This window comes from Etheostoma cragini, chromosome 5 (assembly GCF_013103735.1).
Source record: "Etheostoma cragini isolate CJK2018 chromosome 5, CSU_Ecrag_1.0, whole genome shotgun sequence".
Classification (NCBI taxonomy): domain Eukaryota; kingdom Metazoa; phylum Chordata; class Actinopteri; order Perciformes; family Percidae; genus Etheostoma; species Etheostoma cragini.
In genome coordinates this window covers 26,354,117-26,381,612 of record NC_048411.1, presented here as the reverse complement: position 1 = coordinate 26,381,612, position 27,496 = coordinate 26,354,117, and the positions used below count along the sequence as shown (strand labels likewise).

At 40.0% G+C, this 27,496-nt stretch overlaps 1 protein-coding gene across 1 annotated transcript in view; it reads right to left on the bottom strand.

Moving 5' to 3' along the window:
* Positions 1-785: 785 nt before the first annotated feature.
* The window catches only part of antxr2a (ANTXR cell adhesion molecule 2a), a 79,989-nt gene continuing 53,278 nt past the window's right edge, over positions 786-27,496 (bottom strand). Inside the window, exon 17 of the mRNA XM_034872899.1 lies at positions 786-3,564. Within this exon, the coding sequence (XP_034728790.1) occupies positions 3,526-3,564 (39 nt within the window). The 3' untranslated portion in view covers positions 786-3,525. The remainder of the gene's footprint in view (positions 3,565-27,496) is intronic.

The following is a 27,496-nucleotide window of genomic DNA, read 5'->3' as shown; positions in this document are numbered from 1 at the left end:
AAAACATAAAACAATAGTTTACAGAAAACGTGTTCATGTTAAGCAATGTAGAAAAAAAGACTGTGCTTTCTGTGTGTCTACAGAGCGGATTGTTACTGCTCAGGCAATGTTTTCCTCACAGTAACAGCTTTACATGGCTGTATTGTACAACATGTGTGTGTGTCTGGACAACAGAAGATGATTTCTTGAGACTTTTAGTGGCAGAAATGAGAGCAAAACCTGATTTTGTTAAACGACCTTCATGAGAGGAGAGTTTAGCCTACAAAATGTGGAAACAAGGACACATCATTCTCCATCTTTTACTTCAAACATGGAGGAGGGGTGAGTGTGCGCACACACACACACACACACACACACACACACACACACACACAAACACACACCCTTAACTGGCATGTCGTCACCGCATGAAAACATGGATAAAGCAGAAGGTGTACGAGTGCATATTTTTACTAAATGCAAGACCTCATTTTTGGGGCGTTGAAGACCTTGGAGGGATTGTGTGTGTGTGTGTGTGTGTGTGTGTGTGTGTGTGTGTGTGTGTGTGTGTGTGTGTGTGTGTGTGAGAGTGTGTGTGTGTGTGTGTGGTGCCTCAGGTGACTGACTTCACAGGGGGAGAGGCTGCACACTGTCCACTCTTCTGTCCACACACACTGTATAATCACGTTCCCTGTCGGGCCCTATAAATCTGCAAGGGCCCAATTAAAGATCGCCTTTAGCATGTCCACCCCTACCAGCACACCCACGTGTTGAGAAGAGAGGGAAAAAAAAACTAAAAACACTTTGCTTTTCATTGAATGTATATTTAACACAACAGACTGCAGTGTACATAAAAAGAACAACATAAAAAAACAGTGTAAAACTCGTAAAAAAAAAAGCTTTGGAAACATGTTTGTTTTGGTATTTCGGTTGCAACTCACACATATATGTGCAGCGTGTGTGACTTGAACCTGGATTTAAAAGGTGCTACGTGAATATAAAAAGGCAGTATGAAAGACAAAAGTTTTTAGAAAAAAATAAAGATAATTAAATGATAAATTACAATTTTTGCACCTTAATTTAGATGTAAATACTGTATGATGCAGAAAGTTGAGCGTGCAAATCAAATTAAACCCCAAATTGAAAAAGATGTTGACAAATATAAAACAAGTGTATCAACACAATTGTGATGATCTACGTTTTTAAGTTTTAGTTTTATGTATTTAACGCTCAACAACTTGGCTGAAGTGAAATAGTTTTGAACTTAAAAAAATGTCAACACAACTTCTTTTACTTTTGGTTTTTAAATGACATTAAAACAACCTAATTTAAGAAGTGCAGAAATGCAAAAATCATTTTTTATCAAAGGCATCAATTTATAATAGGCACAAAGAAATTCAACAATTATGCTTTTTCTTTTTAAATATACAAAATATAGGTATAAAAAATGAATACTGTGTGTGTGTAATGATATGTGGAGAGCACACAGAAGGGAACTTGCAACGCATTATTAGCAGGGCGACTTGTGTTGTGACTGCTATGTAAATATCTCATTAGTTCGGGTTAATAACATTCCTGTGCTCTTGGTTGTAACATGAAAAAGACAAGATCTAAGTGCTAAAATTTCCTCGTCCAGCGACTGTCCAGAAAGAGGCTGATGAGCCTATTAAATGTCAGCCTGCAAAATTATGCAAGAGGCTAAAAACGTTTAAGTCAGACATAAATACCAGCACACCCGGAGGATTTGATTTGGTATTATTTATGTCCCTCCGATTGGAACGAAGAGGAAACAAAGGAATAATTAGACTGGCGTGTTGCGCGTTGTGCGCCCTCGTGCCCACCGAATGCGAGACGGTCACCCATTTCCCCTCAAACTTGATGGTTGTTGAACTTATTTTTAGTGTCATTTGATAAGCTTCCCTGCTTGCACAGAGACATCCCACTGACCCAGCCACTGGTCATTGTCTATACCGCTTCCCGTCAAAGCTGGCGCGCTTTGTCAGGTTTCGACTCGAATATCCATTTTCCATCTGAAGTACGGCATCCGAAGTGACTGGATCATTCGAGCCTTTTTCTTCAGCTGCTGCCCTGTTTCCTCCCCCACAGTGTTTCCGCTCACACTAACATCATTTGGGATTGGCGTCATGACAGCGCGCTTGAGAAATCCACAATATATATAAATATATATATACCCTGCTTTTTGGGGTGAGGGAGTTGGGGGTGAAGGGGGGGGCTGGAGACATAATTTCTGGAAATGAACAATACTTATCCGTCCATCGCATCCGTTACTTTGGGTTTGCGTTTTGGACATGGCGCACCATCACTGTGGTGCTGTGTCCTCTTTTTTTTCCTGTGAATAACACAGTAATAGGTCATTCAACGTCAAAAGGCATAAAAAAGAGACAGCCAAGTCTTCACAGGCTGCTGCTTGCTGTTGCCTTTAATTATTTTAATTAAACTTTGATATTCGGGTGCCAAGTGAACTAGGGAGTTGTGACGCGGCTGGGAAGCCCTCGGAGGATTGAGACGGTGGGCAGAGGAGTGTCGAGGCAGCTCTATCTATATCTTAAAAGTCTTAACTGATAGGCTGGTTTATGGGCTGTGATGTGCTACGCCTTGCTGAGCACAGAGCAGACTGCACTGAAAACAGGGGCAAAAAACACCAAGCGCCATGTCAAGGTCTTAAAGGCATCAATCCCTCAAACCCTAGCTGGCGATCATCCTGGTCAGGAGGCTGTCCTGCGGTCGAATAACGCTCTATTAATTTTCTTGTCCCGAGTGCATAATGAAAGGAAGGTGTCTTAGGAAAAAAAAAAAGAAACAACAACGAAAAACTACAGGGCAAAGTCTTGGTGCCTTCCAATACCTTGGGGCATCCTGTCTACAATTTGTCATGCGTGTACACTTCTCAGTGTTAAAATGACAAGATAAGCCAGTCAAAGGGCAGCCGCCAGGCATCCAGCACTGCCGAAGTTGGAGAGGATTTGTGATGAGACATTGCCAAAAGGCAACGGACTTCTGCACTTGTATGGCCCACTGGGATTATTCCGACTTCCACGCCAAAGGCAAACAGCCCCCATTTTCCAGTGTTTCTTTTCTTTTTTTTCTTCTTGCTTTAGATAGCTTCCGTCTGTGTCCATGAAATTAGGTTTTTCACAGAAGGCACAATATGGTCAGAATATGTTAAGCCTTTGGTGCACACGAAAAGCTAACCGAGTCTGAGTGCTGAGTTCTGGGGCGCCCTGTGCTTCTGCTCGACTTTTTTTCTTCTTTTTGATTTAAAAGAATTATTTTGGTAATAGAAAATAGGTTGTAAATAACTTAATCAACAAAAGTTAATATTAAAAGTTCACCCAGTGTGCTTTAAAGGTCAAAGAGCATTAAAAAAAAAACAGAAGGAGAAACTTTGTGCACAAAGTAGAGCAGAGTGAACAGATAGTGGTTTTAGCCGCAGGACTAAAGATCTTAAAAAAACAAAAACCTGAACTTCTTCTCTTGTCTATAGCGATCTGCACATGTTGGTCTTCACACAGTAGTCTTTCTTTTCTACTGATGCGGCACACGGTTGAAATTAATACACCGACCCTGAAAAACACAGAGAGAAAGAGAAAACAGAGAACATTACAACCTTTAAAGTTAATGACCACCTCACACTTATCTGCAGTAATTTAATACAGTTAAGTACAGTATTTAAGACCTTATTTGACATTTGCTTATATTTCTAATAAGCATCTCCTATTATTTCCATATTATCATATTTACGTAAAAAAGTGTTGTCATAAAGTCTAATATCTATTAAAACATATATATATATATATATATATATATATATATAACAAAAGACAATATAAAAATAATGATATTAAAGTATTATTTAATATATTTAAGTATTAAATATGTCTTTTGATACATACACAAGTAAAAACAAACCACCAGAAGAAACCATGGGAGATAAGAGGTTGTACATAATTAACACACATAAAACAAAAAAATACACTTTTCAAAGATAAATCCATGACAGCATATTTTCAAGACAAATAAACCAAAATAATCGGCAGAAATTCAAATTTAAATCAAGTCAAGCATCAACTGGTGAAGCAGCAGCAAGTGTTCTTGTTCCTTCCTTACTGTACTGAGACCACGGCCATCTCAATTTCTCATCCCTGTGCATAGTCACAATTGCAATGTATATTTGTGTGTGTGTGTGTGTGTGTGTGTGTGTGTGTGTGTGTGTGTGTGTGTGTGTGTGTGTATATTTGTGTCTAGGCAGCTGTCTGAGCCTCTCGGTGCAGCGGCAGCCTGCTCACCAACAGTAGGCCGGCTGGCACCAAGAGGGAGCTCTCGCACAGCAAATCCCCATTAGCTAGCGGGCCTCCAACCTCCCACAACCTCCCACAACCTCTGTATCTCTTCACCTCTCTCTGTCTCGGTCAGTGAGTCTACATGTGCTTACTGTAACCTGGTCACAGCACCATAAAAAAGGTAGTTAAGTTATTCTTCATTCATTCATCTTTGCTGGGGCATGTGTCCTCTGCATCCTCTTACTAGTTATACAAATTTAGAGATAGTGAGCAGCATCATGTGTGGACAGTGCCCTACTCAACAGCAATAGCAAGAATATTAAAATGCCATATCTATCCATGCAGACTCAATGGGGCGAATGGAATTGTGTTTAAGCTGCTCAATACAGTGAAAAATTACAAAACACAACATCATGTTTTTTCTCATGAGGACAGTTTCTTAATCCAAAAGAAGTTCCTCAAATGTTTAGGAAGTGAGATGAGGTTTTCATGTAAGTTTGGTTAACTGACCCTTTAATATGCAACACATACGGTATGTCCACACAAGCCACACAATCCCCCCACCCCCTCAATCGGTTTTAAACTTGGGACCTTCTGGCTGTGAGTGTGAGTCTCTGAGTCACCATGCAGGCCAAATAATTACAGACACCAAGTTAACAGGGCCATATTTCCGCTGAAGAACACTGTTTTCCTGGCCACGTAGATGCATAACTGAATCTCTACCTGGTAAGTGCCCATGTCTGTGATATACCTGTGGCAGAGGGTGCCAGAATAAGATATATTTTACAGAAATAAAATATAAAAAAGATCATGACTTGTAGCAGTGCAGCCTTCTATCCATAATTAGACTATCCAAAGTCCCACTGGAACAGAAATAAATCATCTGAATAGGATGGTTTCCACAGCTTAAAAGAGAGAAATCAGATAAGAAAAAATGGTGTGCTTGATCTAGAGAGACTGTCCTCTCACCATGTTGTCTATACAAATGCTCTGACCAAAAAAAAATCAAGCTGAAGCTTCCTTTCACAAGAGCAGCAAACCTTTAATAAATTACTACTAAAGCTTACTATTAGCTTACTAAACTAAGCTAATGTTGGTTCAAAAATTGGTTAAGAGGAAGGAGAGAAATTAGTGACCGACGATATGCTTTCTGATTTTTCTAATTTCTCATGTGAATGTTAATGTACTCTGGGTGTCTCTTCTTTGTCATTGTGTCTCTTGTTCTCTGGATTGTCAAGGCCTGATTTCCAGAGAGTCACAATGTTGGGATCATTTTGTGGTAGTACTACTTTAGTTGCTGATGCAGACCTAGATTTAGAAAGGGTATGTTTAATGTCCAGCACTTCTCTTAGTCAACTACACACTTAATCATTGTTGACTAGGTTGACTAAGAAATGTAAAGACTTTTTGCTTTGGTCCTTAAAAAGGTCTGAGTTTTACGAGATCCTTCTGCATGACGGCACATCTGCAGAGGGAGAATCATACTGGAGAAGCTGATTTGTTAATGCAATTCTGTGATTATTAGTCGACTAAGAATGTTTTTAAGGGATCACAGAGCTGCAGAGTGAATGCAGAAGTCAGCAGCCAGTTCCTCGGCTGCAGGAGCTCTTACGGTATCTGCACTACAGTCTGGCTCGGGAGCAGAAGTGCGCACGGACCGACTGTGACGAGGGCCTTAGACAAGCTGGAGAATCTTCCATTTCTCATTATTTGGCAGGGCTGGTGGGTGTTTGACGGAGGGGTGGGGGCTTCGCTCCATCTCTGCATGGTAAGCCCCTCGACGTGTACCCTCTGCAACTAATCTCACACAGTCAACAAATAAGGCACATCAGATGCTGTTTTGGCCACGGCCATCAGAGCGGCTAAGTTCAGTGGATTTTACGGGTTTTACGGCACAGGGGCTCGGTGAGGGAAGAAGTGCTCTGTGCGGCGGCAGAATGGCAGGCGAAGCCGGGGGATCTAGTGCGAGGGCGAAGCAGGTGCAGCACAATACGGTCAAACCCATTCCAGCTCCCCTGTTCCCAGATGAGCGGGGCCTGACTTGGCAGGGAGTGCTGCCTTGTAACTGGGCCATGTTGGAGAGATGGAGGCCCACCTGTGCCACCCGAAGCGGCAGAACAATAGTCTGAATATGTCAGCACAGGATGTCAGTGAAATCTCATCAGACGGACGGGAGCGTGACTGCAGATAGATGGGTGGATGAGTCAGGTGGAGAGATGGAGAGGTGAAGAGACAAGAGGAGGGGGTCGGGTGGGTGGTCAAACAGAAGCATCCACTTCCACATGGAGACTGTGATTAATAAGGCTCATTACAGACACTACACTGGCTAATGGGGATATATTAAACCATGATATGTAAATAAACTGATTATTACAACATCCAATGTTGATACTGTATGTCTGAGAGGTCACACACAAGTAGATAGTTTTCAGCAACAATATGAAAATCAATCCTTAAACTGATAATTGCTGATTACTAAACATTAGTCGTCAATTAAAAGAAGTGAAATTCTTTTAAAATTAAAAAATTAAAATTAAAATTGTGAAATTAAAGAAGTCATTGTAAAAAAGAAAATAATTAAAAAAGATTCTGTAAATGATAATTTGAGGCAGAAGAAGGTGCCAATTGTCACACTGAAGAAGCTGGAACATACTGTGCAAGTGACTGACATTTTATTGGCTTAACAACTTAAAACAATGAATCGGTTATTAAAGTTTTGATGAATGTTCTTATCAATTCATTCATTCAGTCCATTGTAACACTTAATTTTTAGAAGAGCGGGCACCCATATAGAGGTTTACTCCTAGATGCAGCAGGCCAGGGTTTGACTCCGACCTGCAGCCGTTTGCCACATGTCATTTACCCGACTCTCCCCCTTTCCCTTCTTGAGGTGTCCTGTCAATAAAGGCCTAAAATGCCCCCCCCCCCCAAAAAAAATATTGAAAGAATTCAGAATACAACAAGGAGCTAAAATTACTCTTCACCATTTACTCCAAATTTTGTTGTTTAAAAATTGTTAACTCTTGCGTAGTAATCTCAGCATCTGAAATAATCCTCCCTAATCCCGACTTTGCATGTTGTGGAATACAACACTGTCTGACCAGAGTTTTAGCCATCTACATTGAATTCTCGTTAGCGGGCCCTCGATTCATGTTGACAGGAGCAGCAGAGGTCCACATTTGCCTAGTCCTCAGACAACATGTTTGTCACTTGGACTGTTGGCTTGTAATTTGAGGAAGCGCTCCAGGAACGAAGTGGGGAGAATGTGACTGTGCGTATGTGTTTGATTTTCCTTCTCATTTCTCGCAGTGTTCACACCGTGAGCAGCTTGAGTCCCCCAGAACTGCAACTCTCTAAAGAGCTCTGCGGGTTTAGAAAACAGACAGCAGCCACTTAGAGCTCAGACCAAACTCTAGGCCATTGTAAGTTTTTTTTGTTCTCTTGAATATTGTAAATATTAAATTAAAATGAAAGCTGCCAACAGCGTTGGACGAGCCTTGTGTCTGTGTGCGCGTCAGGGTTGTCATCTAAGGTTGATTCACTGTTGCTAGCGTGGGGCGCTATAGCCAAAAGTCAAGTTTGGCCTAATGATGGCCTCAGGCTTGGTCCCTTGTCAATCGTGAGAAATTTCGGACAAGTTGGACAGTGTACACTAAAGTTACAACAACTTCTTTGTTCATTAATAAATGCTCAAAATGGCCACAACGTCACGCCCACACCGTTGGACACAAAGTTTTGCTTGTTACAAATTTTCATCTTTAAGGGGTTGCGATTGTACAAACCGAAATCGACGTCCATAAAATGAAATCTGTAGGAGGAGTTTGTTAAAGTATAGCACCTTGACTTTTAGGCCTACTTCCTGTTGCCACTAGAGGACGCTATAACTTTCAGTAAATATCGGTGTGTATATGTCCTCAGGGTTAGACTCTTATGAATCCGGAAAAGTTTCGAGCCGATTGGACGATGCACACTCAAGGTACACCGACTTCCTGTTTTGATGGCAAAACATACAAAATATCCGCTTGCGATTGTTCTCGAAACCCTTAAAATCCGTAAAGTGTCACCAGAATTGATGTATGTTAAGCCTCTCAAAAAGTCCATTCATTTGCCGGAAGAAAGGAAAGGAAAGGAAAAATCCCTTCAGTTTCAATAAGGCCTTCGCCGCTGTCGGCGCTTGGGGCCTAATGATCTTTAAAATATTGTTTGGAAAAGGATCATGGTGGTACTGAGGAATATATTTCCTTTCTAGTAGTTGAAGATGTGAGAGAATAACAATCTAACTACAAATTAGTTGCCACATGACTGGGTGGGGTTTTAAGACCTATAACGACATAAATTGAACAACTGGTTACTATTTGCTTTCACTTCATTACAGAGTATATTTTTTATTTTGCATGACATCTGGGGTAGATGACAATGTCTGCACCCTTTGTCTGATGCCCAAAACAGGGGATGTTAAATGTGTATAGGTCCAATTTCCTGACCTCAACCTGGGAAAAGATCACTTGAGTCAACAGGCTGGAGGCTGTGCAAACATTTAGTCTTTTGCCTACAGGAAATTCTGGCTAGCTTAATGATTTTAATGATATGTGTGTACACTGCACTCATGTCCAAACACTGCTCCAGCTGGGTGCACCTGGTTGGAAAACCACATCTTTAAACAATCATTCAGTTATCCAAGAAACGACCTAAAGTAAACAATGTCTTGGATACTTAAAGAATTTTTTCTGACATCTTCAAAGTGTATGAAAAGCTTATAGTGCGCGGCGTAGCTGTAGATTGCAACTAGACACGTTTTCCAAACCCATATCTTACTACTTGTGAACTCATACAGGATAGTTGTACTCCCACTTACAGTTTTGACGTCACCCACAAATAAACTACAATAGCGACTCCTGTTGATGCTATACAGACGCCGTGATAAATAGTATAAACATGCAACGTAAAGTAATTCCACACATTGTAATCAAAACAATACACATACAATTATGTCCTACTACAGGTTATGTTCATTAAAAGAAGCCCAAAATATGTTGCCGACAAGGTGTCAGCAAGCGGTGGCTAACGTCAACGTTAGGTAGCCGCTAGCTAACGCTAGCTAGAAGGGTTTGTGGTGACTTAGCCCGGAACACAACCAAGTCATGAGTCGTGACTTGAAGTCGTAATTTACGGGCTAAAAACAGGGTCTGTGATGTGTGAAAAGATGTGGAAAAAGTGTTGGTTTCTCACCAGGTTTCAGAGATCACAAGAAATGTATCCAATCGGTGCATCACTAGTAATGCTAGAAGATTTTTTGCATTGATATTTCTTTCCATTTTTGCATAATCCCTAATTATATCTTTATTATTGGAAACAAATAATTACGGATTAGTAACAAAAGTTACAGGACACAGAAACATCGTTGCAAATGACACTAGTTAACACTCTACTCGACAGCAACTAACGTTAGCCTACCGCAAGCTAGTAGCTGGATCATCAAAACTAAAACATGAAGTGGCCATGTGTTTGTCTCCTTTTAGAACCAGTTTAAAATGAGTCTCCACAGCATTTTTTGGAAGATTCATGAAAGGAAATGAACACGGCTCCCTCCAAATGTTTGTATTGGCTTGTATTAATTGATTGCATAGTTAGTCACATTTAAAATATCAAAAACCAAAATAAGATGCACAAAAGAAGGCATCCATTGAGGTTACAGAACGAATCTCCCATCTGGACTGTAGTGTGAAAACACTTGCAAGCATGAGAGTTGTAATCCAGTTGCAAGATGCTTAATTTGCAGTGATAAGCTACAGGCTTTGAAAGATTTTATTACCAGAACAGAGACTTTTTTTCAACATTAGAGCTTTGCAGCCTATACAGTGTCTTAGTTAATCTAGGGTTTACTTAATCCAACAGCAACAGGATGACTGCAACACTCATAACATTATAACACTGTTTTTCTGACAAAAAGGTAATGAGCTGAACAGTATTTCCATACAGCATCATATAGCTGTGGAAGATGCTCTACTTTTTTACTGCATGAACTACCTATAGTATGTTCTGCTGCTTCACTTCTACCTGATGTGGAAAAAGGCTTGGTTTCTCACCAGGTTTCAGAGATCACAAGAAAGTATCCAATTGGTTCATCACTGTTTATGCTACGAGATACGTGTTTGCATTGATATTTCTTTCCATTCTTACATAATCCCTAATTATATCTTTATTTACTCCTAGAGGCAGTAACAGTAATGGCGCCATTTATGGAGTTTTTGTCAGTGATTATTTCAATATGGAACTCATTTATCATGGTCTATATGAAAATAATAGTGGTTAAAACATTAACTTTAAATCCTTAAACTGAGTTATGCTATCCCATGGTTTAATTTGAAATCTGTGTTAATAATTTAAATAAATGAGTGGAGTGTCTTTGTAGCCAAGTGGTTACAGCGCATGCAAAATTACCACATCGGCCCGGGCTTGATTCCAGCCTTGGGACCATTATTGCATGTTATACCCCAGTCTCAGTTTCTACACTGTCAAATTAAGGGCAGAAACGACAACAAAAAAGTAATCTAAGTACAAGAAATAAAATGTGTTGGTTAAATTTACATTAATCCACTATGTTGGGAGCAGCAGACATTTAAGTAAAACATTAATAACTTCACACAGCGTCATCATCCCTCTTCAAGTTTCTGCCCGTCGAGCCTCAGCCACCAGACATGTGTTCTGTTTTACTCTGTGTCCTCTGCCACATATTGAACAAATTAAAAGTTCAAGTTGGACGGAGAAGCACAGCTGCACGGGGACAGAGAAGAGAGCCAGGGTGTGAGCAATCCTCCCTCCACAAGGCTCTTCTCACAGCCCCTCGTCCACGCACACACAACACACACACATACACTGCCCACACAGCGCTGCCATCTGGCCTGCTGGGAAATCAGAGCCACCTGAGACTCGGCCAAATACATGATGCTCGCTGACAACTCAGGCAGTTCTTCTCATTGTAAAGAGATGAATAAAGATTATACAAGCACATAAGGTACATGGGAGAACAACATTCTAAAAAGAAAAAAACACTCCTTTCACTACTATGAAGTTTAGCAGACATCTTGGAAGGTGCTGGAAAAAAAAGCCTTCTGGATGATTTTCCTGCTACAAAGCTGTTATACCAAGCTCCACTCTTCTGGTTTCAGCCTTTTCACCAGATTTTAGAACCTGGTTGTAGGGATTAGCTCCCATTCAGACACAATAGCGTTAGTATGGGCCAACACTGCTGGGAGATAATGTCTGTTCCAGTTCATCCCAAAGGGTTTGAATGTGGCTGAGAGGTCAGGCCTCTGTGCAGACCAGCCAAGTTCTTCCATACCATACTGGGAAAACCAATTTTTTATGGAACTGGCTTTGTGTACGGGGACATTATCATGTTGAAACCAGACAGGGCAAACTTAATCATGCTATGCTATCAGAGTTTAGTATTGGTCCAGACACAACAGTAACTCTCTTAATCCCAATCCTGAACGATAACAGCAATAAAGATCTAACATCAAATCATATTTTGTAAAAAATATCCAAATATCCAGACTAAAAGGAACACTGCCTCCAATCGAGAGCCTTAGTCTGATTAAAGCGGTGGATGATGGGATATCAAGCTGTGATGGCTACTTCAGTGACCCAGGGAGCAGAGAGGGAGTGAGTGACAGCTTGCAGTAAAAAGTTATGCAAGCAGGCATCAGCAGCATATGGTCTGCAGACTGTCAGAGCATCGCTGGCTCCCATTTCCTGCAGACAGGAGAACATTTTACTGAGTGGCAGAAAAAGAAACTGATGGTGAAGAAAAAGGTCCACGTCTTTGGTCCGACCCAGCAAGCAAGTGTTTCTGTTTGTTGTTTTCTTGAGGTCTCTACTGCTATTTGGAAACACTGTTGATCAGACTCAAGTCAATGTAACTTTTAAGCTTCTTGGTGCAAAACCTTTTGTTAAAATTTCTCTTCTTGTTAATGTATCAGTAAGAACTGTAAAGTGGCTTTATAATAGTTGAATTAGAGCATTGCATTTAAGAGCTTTCTGATTTAAATTACAATTTTTCAAGATATCTGCTCTTACTTCTTAAATGTACAAATTCTTGCATCTTGAGGACATTTTCCGTATTTATGTCATTTAACCAGACAATATTAAGATCTGTCATTGACTAAAATGTGCTCCACAGCACTTCTGTAAACTGATCTGCAGAAAATCATCAGCTTAGAGCATTCAGTCTGCATCCTAGGTATTGTGCAGCAAGAGCAGGTCACCAAGGAAAAGGTTAAAAGCAGGGGTCTTCAACATATTTTAAACCAAGGACCCCTTAACTGAAGGAGAGCCGTAGCAGGGACCCTCTACTACTAATATTGTATAAAATTAAGTTACATATTAAACTGGGCCTACAATAAAGCATTGGGCGGCCTAAAACCTTTAAACATACCTTTTTAGTGCATAGAATACTAAGCTGTCAAAATTATAATTTTTGATTTTGTGTTACAGCAATTCCTTTAAATTAACTGTATCTGTGCACAGACAGCTACCTTAGGGATTACTTCACCCTCAGGCCAGAAAGCATAGCATCAGTGGGGATTAATATTTGCTAATAATGTTAGATTCATGTTAAGACATTTTAACTTGAAAAAAAATTTAAACAATGAACAATAATGTGGAGGCTGCCCTGCAGTGACTATAAGGACCCCCTAAGGGTCCTGGACCCCCTTGTGGAAGATTTCTGTTTGAAAGGGTAAGCCATATGGCCAAGCGGCAATGGTAGCACTGGTGACATCAAGTTGTCTGTTATTGTAAACTAGAAGTTAACGAAGATCAGAATGCTTGCTTACACCTTCTGATGCATGATGACCTGGTGGTTGCAGGTTTTATTATATTTCATATATTTCAATACATTTCACACATGCATCCAGTCATTGTGCAAATTGCTGCCAGCAAAATGTCTAAAAGGACACAGCTCTTGACTTTGTATCAGCTGTCTGTTGTTGCAGGGATAAGTGGTATCTCCTGAAGCTTGAATATGGACGCCACAGTACTGTAGGTGCAGCTGTTTCCTGCTGGGGCTGCCTGCTTGCTTCCATTACCCACCCTCTCTGCTTTTTCAGAGTAAGTGCACATCATTGGCAGCTAAAAGCTCTCGGCACCGTCCCTCTGGTTGTTCCAGAGAAATGCCAATCGTTTTGGCGTCGACGGGGCCCTCACAGACGGCGCAGGAAGGCACAGATGGCACTAATGGACGAGCAGAATCCAACCGAGGGACCGGGACAGAGCCACACCGGAGCGCCGTCCAAATAACTGTAGTGTGAATGTACTGTATGGCCAACGCGCCGCTCTGCTCTAGCGGGGACGATGCCATGGCAATGCGGCATAAAGAATTTAAAAGGATAAAATAATCATAAGAGAGGGGGATCGTGGGAGGATCAGCATGGAGCGGTGCTAGGAGGATCAGACAGAGGAGGGATTGTTCTTGAGCTGATATGTGCTGAAGTGAGTTAGATAGACCTCGTCCAAGTCAACCCACTGCAGACAGACAACTGGGTTTACAGCTAATGGACTGACTGAGACACTGTCTGTCAAGGAAAAGGCAGTTTATAGAAAGCACCTTCTACTAATACAATGATACCTTTGTACAACATGTGTGCCAGCTAATAGCCTGTTTCACTATACGTGAGGTGGCAGACTTACATTTAGACTTATTTGTCACCCAAATCTTTCCCTCCATTTCCCACGTGATGCCCACTTGCTGCAGATTTGGATATGCAAAGCACAACAACATCCCTGTCTCTTCTTTTTTTAGCTATTAGTGCTAAGCAGATGCTTGTAGGAAGAACTAGTCACAGCTTTGAATGGTGCTAAAAGGCCACAGAAAACCAGTTTGGAGCTCAGTGTTCTTTTTATAAAGTTTAAATACTTCTAAAGGGTCATGATACCTTAAGTTTGAGCCATTTCCAGCCTTCTGTGTGGTTTCTAAAAATGCAAGTTGCTTTGGGAGCTGGGAGAAAAAGCAGATAGGTGGGCAGATTGGACAAATTGTAGTGTGACATTTTAAAACTGCAAAACAGCATACTATATATTAAAGTTTCTCAGGTGCTAGTTGGCGATAGAAAATAAAGTAGAAAGCATTTGAATATTAAAAGATGACACAAGTAAGATACTAAGTTGTAGCACACTTTGCGCGAAAACGTGCAAACTGGAGCAGCAACCGAATTCCGCTAAAAGAAAGAGTGAGCCAGTTCTGCAGTAAACACAGCTGTTGAGTGTCCCAAAAGCTCCGATCTGCCTTACAACACGCTCACACAACATGTGCAAGCCTTCTGAACAAGGACTCTAAACACATACCAAAAACAAAGTGGGGGCCATTTGTTAATTTTTCTTCTGGGTGCCACAGTGTATCAGCATCCACAAAGAGCCAGTGGGCTCATCTGTACTTTTAAATTACGTGTCATCGCCACAACTGTCCTCCCAGAGAGGCCAGGAGAGACGCCACAAACACTCAGAACTGCACTTAAAACATAAGCTCACATCATGTCTCCAGGCCACGGCCCTGTCTACCAAACAGCTCTTGTATTTGGTTAAATGCAAATGCAATATTTGCCTGTTAATACTCCACCATAAAATGTGTCTGTTTTATGCTACCGTAAATGGAATAAACCTTGCTTCTGCTTAAACCCCAGGGTTAAGATGCATAGAGTACCCAACACCACTGACGATGAAATATGTATTAATAGCATCCATGATTTCAGTGTCACACAAAAACCCGAGCAAAATGTATACCCTATAGCAAACATTTCCAATTCCGCAGACAAGAGGTGTTAGAGGATGGATGAAGAAACCCGTTATCAACTTCTCTGACCGTGTACACCGATTTTAATCCAGGATCTTTAATAGCAGTAACACTTCACTGTCTGCATCTTCAATGAGACAGCCTCTAATTAGAAAAAAGAAACAGTTTCTTTCCAAAAATAAATATGCTAAATATCCATTTGGTCTAAACTTTGTAGCCTTTAAATTCATCTGTCAATATTTTAAAAACCACAGATGATTTAATCTTCAAAAACCTATTAGTAAACAAAGGTTTTAAGATGACTCATTAGCAGCAATGTGCTTTACTTTGATGCCAGTCTTTTTTTTTTTCTCAGAGTAAGCAGATATATTTTCAAGTGCTGAAGATCTCATTTTGGAATGACACTCGATTGATTGGCCTCAATTTTTGGAGAGTGTCCCTTCAGTGAGTGTAAATGTGTGAGTGGGTGTGTGTTACTACTTGTGTTCCCTGCATGGTTCCCCCTCTTCCCCCTCCACCAGCGGCATGCTGGACAGGGTCACATATGATCTGTTCTAAGCAGAAATGCAGGCCATGCGACAGGGAGGGCCAGTAATTGGAGTGAGCTGTCAAGATGGGGCGGTGTGTTTGTGTGTGTTGTGCACGTGCCAGGGAGGCTTCCCTCCTACAGGGTGGCACATATTAAAGTCCCTGATGAGACTAATGCAGGAGGAAATGGGTTTGGCATTGCGCCCTGTCGAGAGGTGAAAGGGAAGGCTGGTCCGGGTCGGCAACGACCTGAAATAAATCTGTATGAGTACAAGAAAAAAGGCAGACGCTCTATTTGTAGGTTTCTCTTCCGTGTGTGTAAACTTTTTTTTTAATTGTTTAACCCGATTTGATTTACAATGAAAATTCAGTTTTTTATTTCCAACTGATTCTTAAAAAGAAAAGAAAAAAAAAGAAACTTTGTTTCCCAAATCAGAAAAAAAGAAACTTCTCATATTTGTTTCATTACTGAATCATTGATCCTTCAGACGCAATTAGTGAGAGAGAGATCACAGCCCTCGTTTCTCTTTTAAGAGTTAATCAACAAATTAAAGATGCAGCTTTGCAGCTAATGACGCGCCAACGTCAACTGCCAAAAACATGCAACGCTTTCTTGCAATTGACATGATTAACTACAATTACAACAAAAAGGTAAAACAAAAGAATGAATGGAAAATTGTGTCTAATCAAAGACACAAAGAAGATAATTGCGTTGCGGGTTGATGAATTAATTATTATTAGTTTCTCTGACAATTTTGGTTTATTTTATCTTTGCCAGTAGACAAACATCTGTAGCTGCCTTGATGGCGTTCTGCACTGACAGACAGGAAAGTTACTTCTGAAACACATTGAATCTTTTTTAAATTGTTTAATCGATTAGTCTGTATCATTTTGGGTTTTTAAGGTTTTCTTTTTTTATGATTTTGCCTTTTGATAATTATAATAACCCTTTTTATTTCCCTGTTCAACAATTAAATAGTGTTTCTGATCAGTTTCTTTTCAAAATATAAGATTATAAGATGTGTTGATGTGAATCTAGTCATTTTTATTCATCTTTTAGTATCAGTTTAAAAATCACATATAATTTAAAACATTGCATAATTCCTTATTTATATAAAGTGTTTGACCCACAAATGAGATTTGTCATTTAAAAGAAAGATCCCCTGTTACCTGTTACCTGAAAAAATTTATGAAAAGTTAAAAAGGCACAAAGTTTAATGCAAAACACACAATTTTAATAATGACTTAACTGACAGTTTGGTTTTTTTTTGCATTTTGAACATTAACTCTGTGTTGTTGTGCTGTATATTTAAAATGTGTTGTGCTTATTTAGCAGAGCTCATTGCTGATTTACATTAAAGGTTCTGGGTTCATAATTCACAAACAAAATCTGTCTTCATGTTCAATGTTAAATCTGATTTTACTGCAAAAACTCCCGCTTTAAATCTCAACAGGAGAAAAGTTGTTATTTACGAGGCTGTAAACTAACAGGGTGGAAATACGAGCGAGCAGCGGTGGTCTGCAACGCCGGGTGGACAGGCTCGGTGATAAAGCATCTTGTTAGCTCTACTGAGGAAAAATATGCTTATCAAGCCGCATGTTAATACAAGCGGTAAATAATGTGATCATCGGCCAGCGATGCTGGAAATATAACAGCGTGAAGGAGCCTGAAGCCACACTGACAACAGGGAGGTGTTGTGTGTCTTTATTTATTTATTTTTTTAAAACATGGGCTACAAACTGTGAGAACTGGGTTAATGTGACCTGAGCATTGAAGACATGAGCAGCAACACACACTGGGTGGACCCACAACAGGCATTTTCCCAAACACACACAAACCCTCACACTGCTGTGTAAAGGCAGGCATCATCATTAAAAATCTATGTAACATGATAAATCAATGCCCATGCAGCACTAATAATAAAGAGCTTTTACGGGATGCAGCTGCACTCAGGTCTTGTGCTGTTTTCAGGAAGAGGAGAAGCCGCAAAAGTGAACTCAAACTAAAATAATAACTAACTAATGACTAAATAACCAAACTAAAATCTTCATGCCATTTGTGTACGTGATTCAAGCATATGTGTGACTAAACTCTCTCTGTTGAATGTTTTCTCTTTGTACATATTTCCTGGATTAAATTCCTTGTAAATGTTTTTTTAAGCCTGAAGGCTGCCTCTTAGTATGACTAGAGATACTGATACCAATACTGCCTAAAACGTTGGTATCTGGAAGTACTGTAAATTATGCACTGATCCGATACCACGTAATAAAGAAAAAAAAAGAAATCTACATTAACGTGTCAAACTGGATATTAAAAGAAAGTTCTGTTGCATTCATTGTTTGTGTAAGTTCATGTTTCACAAGGAGTTTATCCTGAGCCAGACTGATAACAAAGATTGAAATCCTATCACATCCATTGAGGGATAGTAGTAACACATTATAAAATATATGACACACTGGTATCGGATCAGTACTTGGTATTGGCCCATACGCAAGTTCTGGTATCAGAAGTGGTATCAAGAAGCAAAAAAAATGGTATGAGACCATCCTTACTATCCACTAGGGGTGGGAGTCTCTTGGCACCTCACAATTCATTACCGATTCAAAAGCTAACAATTAGATTCTAAAACGATTATTGATGGATCTTGATGCAACAATTTTTTATATACTGTAAATTTACATGCATGATTTTTAAAAAAATTACATAAAAATCTGAGTTTGTTAGATTTTGACATTGTAATGGCCCAAAAGGTCACACTTTTTGAGGTCACAGTGACCGTGAGCTTTAAGCACCAACATCAAATTAGTTCATTATTGAGTCCAAGTGGACGTTTGTGCCAAACTTGAAGAAATTAGCTAATGGCATTCCTTAATAAATCTTGAAAATGCAACATACAGACAGACAACCCAAAAACATAAGGACTCTGGCCTTGGCTGTCGCCGGCTCAGAGTCATTGCAATACTGATTTATCAACGACTTGTTATGTTGTTATGCCATCATTCACTGTCCTGTTAGCCTCCACCAACTCCTGAGACTCTTGCTAGACGATCCACTTTCTTCACCAGCTAGTTGCTTAACTTGCCTGCTGTCTGGTGATTTGCTGGTGAGAACCTGTAAGACTAAATCAGCCAGTCTATGTGCAGCTGCTGTGACAACACGCAGAGGCAAACTCCGCACAGAGCTCCCGATTGATTGTATTTCTTTAGTTTTGAATAAAATAACCCCATTTCCTTACTTCTATCACCAGTGAGGCTCTTTTACTTCTCGTATCTTGCTCAGCATGTCTACTATCCGGACACACTAATTTCCCATCTTCTCAGTTTATGGAGCCTTTCTCACATCGGCCCAACTGCTGGGATGTCACCTTACTGCCCGCCATTGTGGTGAGAGCTTGGCCCCTATACAGGAACTCAGGAAATGTAATGGTATATTGACTGTAGAAAGACGTTTTGGTTTCTGTATGAAAAAAGAATGCAAACCATGTAAAATGAAATATTCACATTATTTGCCTCCTCTTTATGGTTATTCTTGTCTGCTTGAATTGCAAAAAAATGTCATGCAAAACTGACTCCGTTGCTAGTTTTGTTTCTGAGTTTGACCAACAACACTTCCTAATGTTTTATTTTTTGTAAAGTACCCAATAGCCCATCCAAATCCTGTAATTGATGTTTTGAGATAAAACTCAACACATAAATGTGTTGAGTTTTATGCACAGTAAAAGATCTGGGAGTGTATCGTTGAGACTGAGACAGGGTGCTACACATCTAGAGGTCTTGGAGTGTGCGCTATCTATCATCAACCCAGATGATAAAAGATACATCTGCTTTTTTAAGGGACCACCCACCCTTTTAAGCTACACTGCAGTTCTCACAACTGTCCTTAGTCAACACTCTTGGCTACGATGGTGGAAACAACTGTGAATATGAGTCTACTCTGGTTGACCTGGGAGTTAGAAGAATGGGGGTGGGAGCCTTGATTTGCAGTATGATGAATTGTCACACAGCATGCTTAAAGCTTCCCTGAGGCCCACCAGTGAACCTAACAAGTTTGGCAGGCCGACGCAGCCCTCTCAGGCGCTTTGCGAGAGGAGGGCGGGTCCTGCCTCTATGTCTCGATGGAGATGAAGCTTGGGCGGACTGTTTGTTTGGGGAAGGGGTGTGAACGGCGCACAAGTCCATCAAATCAATTAGATTCTTTTGCAGAGACGGCCTGGCTTAGCTTGGGCTGAAGGAGCTTGGCCAGATCTTTTGTGAGGGGTTATGTGAGTCAGAGTGTTGCCACAGCCAACAGTCATGACTTGTGTACTCACAACACCAGTATCAGTGGGGGGAGGAGGGGTGAAAAGCTTGCATATGGCCAGAGCCAGTGTGTCACATTTGGGCTAGAGTTCACATTGGGCTCAGATGCTCACACCAATAAACTCGTGAGAATTGTCGAGCTGCAGCACTGCGGTCGTGTTTGCGGGTGAGATTTACCAGCTTAGAAGCGATGGGTAGAAAACGGTAGTTTCTGCATCCACTGTGCAATATCAACTGTATGCATTTAGCCTCCAACTTCTCCTTAACTAGTATTACAGACAGTGTTTACGTTCTACCATTGAATCCTATATTGGGAAAGAAATTAAACTATATCGGAAGAAGAGTGGAAAGTCTTCTTTAGTACCGTTAACACCTGCTCCTAACTATGGCACCAGGAATAGAAAGGATCAGTAAATGCATGTTCTGAGTGCACTGCCATTGCTCAGTGGAAGAAACTACAAACAGTGAACTGTGTTAATCATCACAACTGAAAAATTAGAAATCATCTGAGGTTTAGTATTGTATGTGCAGAAACAAGTATACATTTACATTTTCTGTGAAAGTACAAACTCTTTTTGTTTATTCTTTTTTGCAAACCACGCCAAACTTTACTCATGTTTTTATGTTCCATTCATGCTGATCCTGGATGACTAGAGAGAGAAGCAGTATTCCTGTCAATAATCACACTCGGATCCTTTCCAGGTAAGTGTCAACCTAATACATTAACTAACCACCGTGTGATATCTCAGGTGATGGGGCATTTCTCACCTTGACCGGCTACTTCAGAATATACGCAAATTAGCATTTTCGCACTTTTCAACGTGTCTTCTTTTTTTTCTTTCTTTAAATATGTGAAATTAACAGGCACATTTTTTTCCTGCAATAAACAAATAGCTTCCTTTCATGATTAGATTTGTGTTTAAGTCAAGCAAAAGGAGGCAATATTTTGGGATGTAGTTATAATTTTTGTACTGTATTGTATATTAAAAAAAAAAAATGAATCAATACAAAAAAAGTTTAAGCCTTGGTCTTTTGTGGGGAAAAAAAGCCTTTTAAGAGAACTATGGGTCAAATTACATTATTACATACTAAAAAGATACTAAATTTACATATTTGTAGTATCTGCCACCATATAGGCTTAATTATCCCAGTGGGAAAGTTTAGCATTACAGCAACTTAGAGCAAAAAACAAAATATAAAGATTCTATATATTTCCATTTTTGCTCTAAACTGCTGTTACAGTATCCTGGAAGTGGAAGTGCACAGCCACAAACTGGCTCTCAGGTAGTGAGGATAACATTTTTGTGGCCCCTCTGTTATCGATGTTTTACTGAAATAAATATCATGACCTAGTATCCTTAGCAAGTCATAATCTCCAAATGTCAACTTCCACATGTGCAAAATAAGTTTCTGTCACTGCTCTTTTCATGATTTCAAGCCTCGCAGAAACACTGATTGCACTGTTTAATTCAGCAGGTTTTCAAGCTCTGCAGTGGGTCAACACTCGTTTCAACTTCTGCTGCTGCCATGAGCACAAATCTGAGCGCGATCTACATTATGCTAATTTATTTGCATATGTTGGGAACTACAGACATTCCCTGTTGCCTGAAGCCTAATCTAAAACACTCTGTACTAAGTGTAATTATTCAACAGTGTGGAGCGGCTCCATTCTCTACTTCACGGCATTAAAAAGGCTAATATAACTGCCGTTTTTCTAATGGCAACGTTGGTGGCAATGCAATTCATGACTATGTGCTCGATGCAAGTCTCAGAGGATATTTCACCAGGAGGACCCTCATATGATGTTACATTAACTGGCCTTTCATTGCAACTTTTTTGGGGAGTCAAGCTGTACTGTTAGGGCGACATGCATGCTCATCAGCAATGCCTCAGCCTCTAGTCCTTTGTTATGCACTATTCAAGTTTATGTCTAGATTATTTCTGAATAATCCAGCTATCCACATCTGAAGCCAGATGTCATGTTTTATGCATTCACTTTTCAGTTCAATTTCTCTTTGACGCTGCTGTTGGAAAATGCAGCCTGACTTTAAGGACCCCCTCAAAAACGAGACGCTACATCTCAAGGGGTTATTCCTAATAAAAGAATTTCAATACTTATGCCTCAGATTTGACATTTTACAACGTGCAGGTTTCATACATTCAACGCAGAAGCTAAGACTTTGTTTGTACGCCAGCAGACTAGGCTACATGCAGCGGTGATGGGAATGACATCAATGCAGCGTCTGCAACTCAGTGTGTCGGAATACAACTTAATTGTGACATTTCAGTTTTCCTGAAGGGGTAAAGCACACGTGATCTTCTGGGTGACTCAATCATTCAAATCAATTTCTAGAGTATACTACAGAAGGAAAAGGTGTGTCTTCAATCTAAGCATTGATTGTTCTTTGCAAGATGAAACTGAACCACTATGACAAAATGTTACAACCTCACAATATGTTGTGTGTATACTGACATAGTGAACTTTCCAGATCCACAGCTATTATTGCAATGTAGTCTTATACCTGGACAGGTTGAGCTGTCTTTGCTGAAGTTGAACATTTACAAAAAAAAGAAAAACATGCACAGTAAGCTGGCATGAAATTGTTTGTTAGATCTTCTTCAGATGTTCTTGAATTATATATTTCTTTTATGAGTGCTTCTGTACAGCTCAATAGACTTACAAGTAGTTTAGTAAGTTAGTTTTTTCATTACCTCCGTCGAGGAGGTTATGTTTTGGTTCGGTTTGTTTTTCTGTCAGCAAGATTACGGTAAAAACTCCTGGCCCAATTTCCATGAAACTTGGTGGTAGGAAGAACCTAATACATTTTGGAGAGGATCTGAATCATGGCCCAGATACACAACTTATTTTTTACTTTCATTAGTATTGCAACATAGAGCATGACATTGGCGGAGGTCTATGCAATAGTGCCCTTCTAGTCTTGGATGTATTACATGTGCAAGGCTTTTAGCATGAAGGAAAAGAGTAACGCCTGCACACTGACTCCAAACCACACATCCATCCATACATCTCCATCCGCTTATGAGGTATTGGGTCGCGGGGGCAACAGCTCCAGTAGGGGACCCCAAATTTCTCTTTCCTGAGCCACATCAACCAGCTCCGACTGGGGGATCCCAAGAAGTTCCCAGGCCAGGTTAGAGATATAATCTCTCCACCTAGTCCTGAATCTTCCCCAAGGACTCCTCCCAGTTGGACGTGCCTGGAACACCTCCTTAGGGAGGTGCCCAGGAGGCATCCTTACCAGATGCCCAAACCACCTCAACTGGCTCCTTTCGACGCGAAGGAGCAGCGCCTCTACTCCGAGCTCCTCTCGGATGACTGAGCTTCTCACCCACACATGTATGTATTTAAATGGACAAACATTTCAGCTCTTTGTCAGATCTAAATGTGATCTAAATGTTTTATCTAAAACTAAAAAAATACCAAACTGCATTAGTGTTAAATTAAGAAAACTGCCTAATTGTATCTGAAAGTTAATTTAAGTTTCCATAATTTATATCAGGAAATATCAGTTTGAAGAATTAGTAAACACGATTCTGACCAAGCATTTATATACAACTTACCCAGTTCTATTCACTATATTGTAAAGACTATTTTTCCACTATCATATACATACATACATTTAACCACAATATCTATACAAAAATAAATCTCTTTATGTGCACTGTGATAACTATGTTGTTCTGCAATTTCTTTGACAAATGTACTACGTTGTAATCATGAACTTGAAAAACTGAATTTTGTAAACTATGATCACATCATCAAATGATCCCGGTGAAAGCCTGTTAATTGCAAATTATCACTCAGCCATAAGAATGAACTTACATCATAAGAGCAGTAGACAGTGGGACTTTCAGATATACCGTATGAGAAAACGGATATATCAGTTTAAGTGTAGGGCAGCAACTCGATCTGTCTAATTGACTCAAATATTCTGCCCTGAAATCCCAAACGCCTATAGAGCAAAACCTACACACACACACACACCCACACACACACACGCGCACACACACACACACACAGAGGCCCCCTGTCCCCTTTGCTTTCTCCTCCCTTGCCCCAGCTTCATTAGCAGCGGTTTGCATCATCCCCGGTGAAAACGTCACATGTCATCAGTGACTCCATTCTTTATCACTTCCTGTGGTATAGACAGTGTAACCTTCAGAAACCTGCTGCCCACAGTTTTACGTCTTAATTAGGAGCACTGTCAGAGGCGCCCAGCGCCCCTCGTCCCAATGTGAATGGACAGAGAGGGATGGAGACGGAGAGGGAGTGTTAAAGACGCAGTGGAGGACAAAGTCAGACGCCAAGGCAGCAGACAAAGGGGGTGATAGAGATGTACAGTGGAGGAGAAAGACAGAGAGAGGGGCAGGCGAGAAGAGGGGGACGAGGGCAAAGACATGAGACAGGAAGTTGTGACAGTGTGTGATAAAAGGAGATGAGAGAAAGTAAGTAAGAAAGAATTTTGAGTGCAGCCAAGTTTCATCAGAGTATTCATAATTCTCAAGCATTTGAGAAAGAAGTTTACACACATAAATAATCTCATGATGAAGAAAGAAACACTCAAATAAAACTTAATAAAAAGGTCTGATATTTTGCTACATATCATTTAAAATGCTGTGCCTATTCAGTACCTCAATTAGGGCACAAAACTGTAGTTTTTATATTTCTTACTTAATAAATATGAATTAAAGAATTTTTTTTATTTTTCATTTAACAAAAAAAGCAAAAGATCTAACATTTTCAATGGTGTCTAAACAAAAGCAACCATACAGAACGTTCTTCCTTGCTCTGGCTAACACAGCCTAAGAAATTACTTTCTGTGACCAAAAAAAACTATTAAACTAGGGCTGGGTAATATGGAGAGAATCAAATATCACGATATTATTGACCAAATACCTCAATATCAATACCGCAACAATATTGTAGTGTTGACTGTTGGGGCTTTCACAAAATATTTACACAATGAGATTTTTGAAAAATAATCATTAGTAATGTGGAAATAATGAGTAAGTGGGTAAAAGCAAATAATAGAACAGTTACAACAGTCTGACAAGTTCAGAAAATGACATCACTTTACTGTAATGTAGCCTTTAAAACCAAGAAAAGACACCACTTATGTTCCATTACAATATTACGATATCCAAAATCTAAGACGATATCTAGTCTCATATCCCAATATCGATATAATATTGATATGTTTCCCAGCTTTACATACAACATACAACACATAAAATTAAATCATCTGGAGTTGCTTTTTGTCAAAGACAGCAGCCGTCAGCAGGAAATACAGAGAGAGAGAGAACAGAGAGGAGGAGGATGGAAGACGAGCAGAAGCGAGTGGAAGTTCTGTTGGCTACTTGCTCGCAGGGAAAGAGTGAAAATCCGGCTTAGTGGCGAAAACACTGGAGACGCTTGTGTCCTCAGTTTGGGGACAGCTGACGGGTTAACACTATTAAGACTGCAGAGAACACAGGACTGAATGTGCATCTGTGCTCCCAAAGAGTGGGATTGAATGGCACTTTCGAGGCATTCGCTTAGACACAGATAAACAGACAGATGCACCGCAGAGAAGCAAAGGGACGACTCGGGAACAAACATACTTTTTGTTTTGTTACCACACTTCTATAACAGCGTCATCTTTTTTGGGAGTTCATCAGCAAACACCGCTTTAAGATGAATAATTGTTTAATAAGGTTTCAAGTTGCATGAACAGTATTATGCCACAATTTCCTATTATTTGTATCCTTTGCATCTCTAACCTGAGACTGCCTCTGGGCGAGTATCTGCTGTTGAGGCCCAAACATACAGAAATATAAATAAACAACAAACATTAAAGGAAGCCGCAAGTGAAGCTGCACTGGCAAGTCACTGTACAGCCATGAAAAAAGCCATTTGAGCACTTAAGCATTAATTAAATATGTATCATCATTACTCAGTATAATTGAAGGTGAGACAACCTATCAATTGTAAAAAATCACACTGTCATTAAGGTTAATAAGCTGTTTTATAAACTATCGTCATTAACATCAGATACATCTATTATAATGATAAATGACATATTGATAAAATAGGCGGTAAAATTGCCGTCTTCTTCAAAGAAGGTGTACGGTGCGGTGCGCATGGACGAGGTGAGACCAATGAGACTGAGAGACAAGTGAATCAAAGTATATCAAGTCGAATACTTGATTCTGTAGAAAAGTTGAAAAAAATAACCATAATAAGGGTTATTTCATGAGGTGGGACATGGGAAAAAAGAAAGGACAACTACATCTGGAACCCCTTCAAGAATGTTTTCAATTAGCCAATGGGCCGTTTCGCCAACTATTGTCACATCTGCATCTTTTCTCTCAAATCAATTATGAAACAATGTAATTTATTCATGGGATACTCAGGCACCTGTTCATACATTCTCACATGTATGAAGAATTCAACCCCGGAATGACAAGGAAAAAAAACATTCAGCAGCATCCTTAAAGAAGACGTCTCTATAAATCACAGGATATAGAGTGAAGGGTCACACAGAGATTGTTTTCAGTAAATAAAATCCACTTTTCCAATCCACCGCAGAGCTGCTGATGCGTTTTTTAACGGATTGTGACTTTCCTTTCAGCCACGAGACATTACAAAGAAATAATTAGGTACTTTTTATTCTCTATATACATATAATTACAATCATGTGTCAAGAGGTAAAATCAGGAAGCAACGGAATCTCTCAGAGGCTTTTTTCTCTCTTAGCTGAGGTCACTTAACACAAAATTAATCAGTGTCAAATTGGAATGGAAACGTCTTTAAATAGCTGTTGAGCCTACAGTTTAGGATGAAAGAGTTTAGGCCATTTGCATGCTTAAGCTCATTAGCGTAATTAAGCTCATGTTCAAAAAATTGCAAAGGCCTGGCGTTGAAGGAGTTAACGAGGTGGAGCCAGTTATTGGACGAGGAGTGACCCTTTCACAGCAGCTGACAGGGACGCGGCTAATTCACTTAAATGGTCACTGGAGGCCGATCCAAACTGATACAATTAGCATCTAAGGGAGCTTTGGTAACAAAAAAAACCTCAAAACCCAACAGGAAACACATGAAAGATCGGCTTGGCTCAGCGTTATTGAGATAGATGTCAAAATGTTTGTCTGATTTCAAATGTGTTTGCTAACGCATGTCTTAACCATGACCAGTCACTTCAGTTGCGTGACAGTAAGTCGTTAATCCTCTTTTATGGATCCAACTACAGTAGAAACATCATTCAAAAACAAATATCTTGAGTGTTGAGAATATGACTGCTCAAGACTTAAAGTTTAGATCCATTTGTCACCTTTGGGTAAAGACAAAAAAATGTCCCAAAAGATACTAGAAGAGCAAAGACCTCGGGGTGAGTGCCATTTTTAAACTCTGTGTATGTCTAATGTATTTCATTTTCAAGCCCCCCTTCCCTTCCTCTCAGAGTTTTGGCCACTTGTCAGGCCGCCATTGAGAAGAAGAGAACTAAGAACCTGTAGTTAATGACTTTCCTCAAAAAACAAGGTAAAATAATAAATTAAATAACTGAATTAATTGGTTAACAATGTCGGGCCATTTTGTTCA